General features: G+C 42.6%; 1 protein-coding gene across 1 annotated transcript; it reads left to right on the forward strand.

Annotated features, from left to right (window-relative positions):
• Positions 1-523: 523 nt before the first annotated feature.
• On the forward strand, positions 524-4,068 carry SARC_03669 (hypothetical protein; the record flags this gene model as incomplete). The annotated part of the gene is made up of 6 exons (XM_014302531.1): positions 524-690; positions 1,312-1,477; positions 2,336-2,476; positions 3,005-3,140; positions 3,838-4,022; positions 4,054-4,068. 6 exons carry the CDS (start codon positions 524-526, stop codon positions 4,066-4,068), a joined length of 810 nt encoding a protein of 269 aa, XP_014158006.1.
• Between the last annotated feature and the right edge of the window lie 9 nt (positions 4,069-4,077).

Here is a 4,077-nt window from a genome sequence, read left to right on the forward strand (position 1 = left end):
GCGTGTGTTTGTGTATGTGCATGTGTATGTGTACGTGCATGTGTATGTGCATGTCTATGTCTATGTCTATATCTATGTGCATATGTATGTGTATGTGCATATGTATGTGTATGTGCATGTGCATGCGTGTTTATAGTTGTGTAGTTAGTAGGGTTTAATTATATAAGTATATATGTTTGAGTGTAATGTGTTTGTGTATGTGGACGTATGTGCGTGTTAACAGTTGTTTAGTGTAGTTGATAGTGTTTAGTTATATAAGTATGTCTTTGAATGTAAGTTGTGTGTATGAGTATGTATATGCATAGGTTTTTTGACACACACAACATCCTTATCACCAACACACACACGTATTCTAATCACCAACACACACACACACACACACACACGTCTCCTTTTCACAAACGCACACACACATCTTAATTACCAACATACACACTCGCCTTCTTATTACAAACATACACCCGTCTTCTTCTCTCCCCATCCATCCACATCCTTCTTCTCACAGGCGCGGTTGGCCCACAACATGGCGTTGGTGGACTATTCTGAGGCGTTTTCGCTGTGCTCTGATTGTCTTAAGCTCATTGGCACTCTGCGACAGTACAACTGTGTCGTTGCTATGGAACAGCAACTGCTGCCGCTGGTGGAGTCCATTGAGGGCGAACTATCTGAGTTCTTTAAGTCTACCTACAGGTAACGTAGTCTTTGCGTAGTTCTTCAAGTCTACCTACAGTTCTTAAATCTACCTACAGGTGAGGTAACAGTTATTTAAGTCTATCTACAGGTAACGTATTCTTCACGTAGTTCTTTATGTCTACCTACAGTTCATAAATCGACCTACAGACAAGGTAGCCTGTGGGTAGTTCTTTAACTCTACCTGCAGTTCTTTAAGTCTACCTACAGGTGACCCGTGGGTGTACATCTGTGGTGCATAGGCAGACGGCACATGTGGCCGTCGTAGTGCATGTACATCTCTCTGCTTTGCGGTTGTGATGACTTTTACATATGCACCAAAACCCTAAAAACCCTTAAATCCGAAACCCTGAAACATCGATCAACTGATAAACACTTTCACCACACCCATCGGGACATCAGCCAGCAATCATACGTTACATTGAAGACCCTCTACTTCACACGTTATTTATTACCATCCGCTCTGCTATCACTATTCCCTGCAACCCTAAAACCCTAAAACCTTACAACCCTAAAACCCAACACTAAAACCCTACAACCCTACAATCGCAAACCCTGCTGTTCTTCTTCTAACGCCACTTGTCATGTGCTGTGCTCATCCGCTGATTCGCATTGGCGTAGGCGTTTTGACGAGGCGTCATACCGAAAAGTGCTGAAGGTGTACAATCGCACAGGTCATCTGAGCCGTTTAACCAAGAGCCAACCAGAATACTGCGAATTGGTTATCCAAGAGATTTCATTGGACACTCTGCGTGCCACTGGCTGCGGACTTAACACCAATCACAAGGTACTGGCAAGTGGCAGAATGTGTGTGCGAAGGAGTGTGAACCCCTAAACCCTAAAACCCTCATGAAGGAGTGCCTCAAGTAATGGGGTTTTGGGTTTTTAGGGTTTTGTGTGTAGCATAGAAGGAATGCATGCAAAACATAATGAAATGACAAGTGTGGTAATATGTAGGAATTAAATACAGACAGATATTGCTTCCAAATGAAATGGCAAGTGTGGTGAAAGAAGTGAACATAGACCGTGATTGTTACATAGAGAGACTTTACGTGCAGCAGTAGGTTTTGAAACAGAAGTCAATTGCACCGTATGTACACACTTTGACGCTCAAGTGGTGTTAGTAAACATGCTATTCATAAGGTGAAGGAAGTCTTTCCGTAGTAGGTAGTAATACATAAGTCACTTGCACCGTATCTACACACTTTGACAATCAAGTTGTGTTCATGAAAATACCATTTATAAGCTAGAGGGAGTCTTTCCGTAGTAGATAGTAATACTTCAGTCAATTGTCACGTATCTGCATCCACAGTGCACTAAACAAAGTAACAGGAATAAAACCTCTTGAAACCCTAAACCCTAAAACATGCACACCGCTAATGCCCTACGGGTGGTATGGCTCTCAAGCATCCTTGTTAACTAACCTGACCAAAACCGTACAATAATTTAAACAACCCCTACAATCCTAATACAAAACCCTACAATATTAAAAGAAAACCCTACACCTCTGAAACTCTACAACCTTAAAAACATATATATGACACCATTAAACATTTGAAACAGCCCTAAATTGCCTTATACCCCTACAGCACAGTGTGTTTATAAACCTGAAACTCTAAACCAACCTTACAACCCTACAACACAGTGGGACAAAATGACGTACACGCAAGTGAGCAATGCCCTAGCCGCCTCAGACGCCTTTGCGAGCGGCTTCATTCGGCTGTGCTCTGAGTTGTATGTGGTCATGGACTGCTACAACGACGTCTGTCACATGCACGGCGTAGAGGTGAGCACACGGACGAGTGCAATGAGTTGTTAGTAGAATAACCCTTACCTCTGCACTAGTTTAAGCTGTGTGCCGTGTTGTCCTTATTCTTATTCTTATTCTTATTATCCGTATTGTTATTGTTATTGTTATTGTTGTTTGTGTGGCTGTTTTAGTTTTTAGACCTGGTGTGATTGTGTTGGTTAATTGCCCTAACAGTTATCTGCACCGTCTCCATTGACCATTCTAGCACTGTGATGTTTTAGGGTTTTGGGTTTTAGCGTTTTAGACATTTTTAGAGGTTTACCGTTTAGGGTTTAGCTGACGGTCCTACTACCACAGAACATTCTGTTGTCCCATCCCCTGGTACATGTAATGCGAGTAAACCCTAAACCCTAAATCCTACACCTCTCCGGATGTTTAGGTCTTGTTTGGTAGTGAATCTGTTGGTGTGTGTGCTGCTACCGCTCTGCCTTGTGTGCTTTCGTGCTGTGTCCATAACAATCACTCCCATTGAACAAACAGCTCATGTCTCTCTCTGACCTACAGCCCCACAATCTGCAGCCACGGACATTGGCACAGAGCATCGACACTACCGGGCCCGTTGCTATGCCAACCGACGCCATAGCAACGGCACCGAAGGTCGCCAATCCATCCACACCACCACACCACAGTGCAGGCGATGGTGAGTAGTCAAGCAGGGCCATGGCTTTAGGGTGTGGGGCTTTAGTGACATTTGTACATGTTTTAGGGTTTTAGGGTTTAGGGTTTTAGGAGTGACAAGTGTGACATGAGTGACATGTGTGGATGTTTACTTTGGAGACTGTGTGTCTGTTGTTGTCATCTGATTGACATATGTGTCATGTGTGTTGATTGGTAAAAGTGCATCTGTCTTTGCACACATTCTGTTTTGGCTTCTTTTGATTAACATATTTGTACGTGTGGTATGCCAACAGACACGTGTATAAAACTTGGTTTGAGAAACACACACACACACACACATATATATATATATATATAACGATATGTATATTGTAGTATAGCAATATATATATATCGTATAACTTACGAGTGTTGCTATCTCCACACGCCCATTCTTAAAGTCTAGTTGTTTGAGTAATTGCCTTTGACGCCAGACATGACATCTGTACTAGTGTATGTCATGTGTAGTTAGTAATAGTTTATGTATTTATAGAAACATTTTTTGTACTTGGGATCACTTTCCGTTGCGCCGCCAATAAACACAGCGCTATCAATCCACGCGCACATAAAAAAAAATAGATTTCTGATAGTTTTAGTTCCTGGACATTTGAACATTCAAACATTCAACGGAATTGTAGTCTCCAAACAGTGTACAAACCTAAATCCATCACTTTCTACAGACAATGCAATAGACGAAACCAGTGCGCAACCAGAGACAATTAACGAGGAATATATTCCGTCACCAACGGAACAGCAGCACTCAACTGAGGGCGAAGACAAAGAACTCACAGACACTTCAACAGACATACGCACACAGACCACAGCAAACCACACAGCCACGAGCGACACAGACTTTGAGAGAAAGGTCAGTGTGGACGCAGACGACATCCAACGAGCAGCCCAGGCTATGATAGGTAAGT

This window comes from Sphaeroforma arctica (assembly GCF_001186125.1).
Source record: "Sphaeroforma arctica JP610 unplaced genomic scaffold supercont1.192, whole genome shotgun sequence".
Taxonomy (NCBI): Eukaryota; class Ichthyosporea; order Ichthyophonida; genus Sphaeroforma; species Sphaeroforma arctica.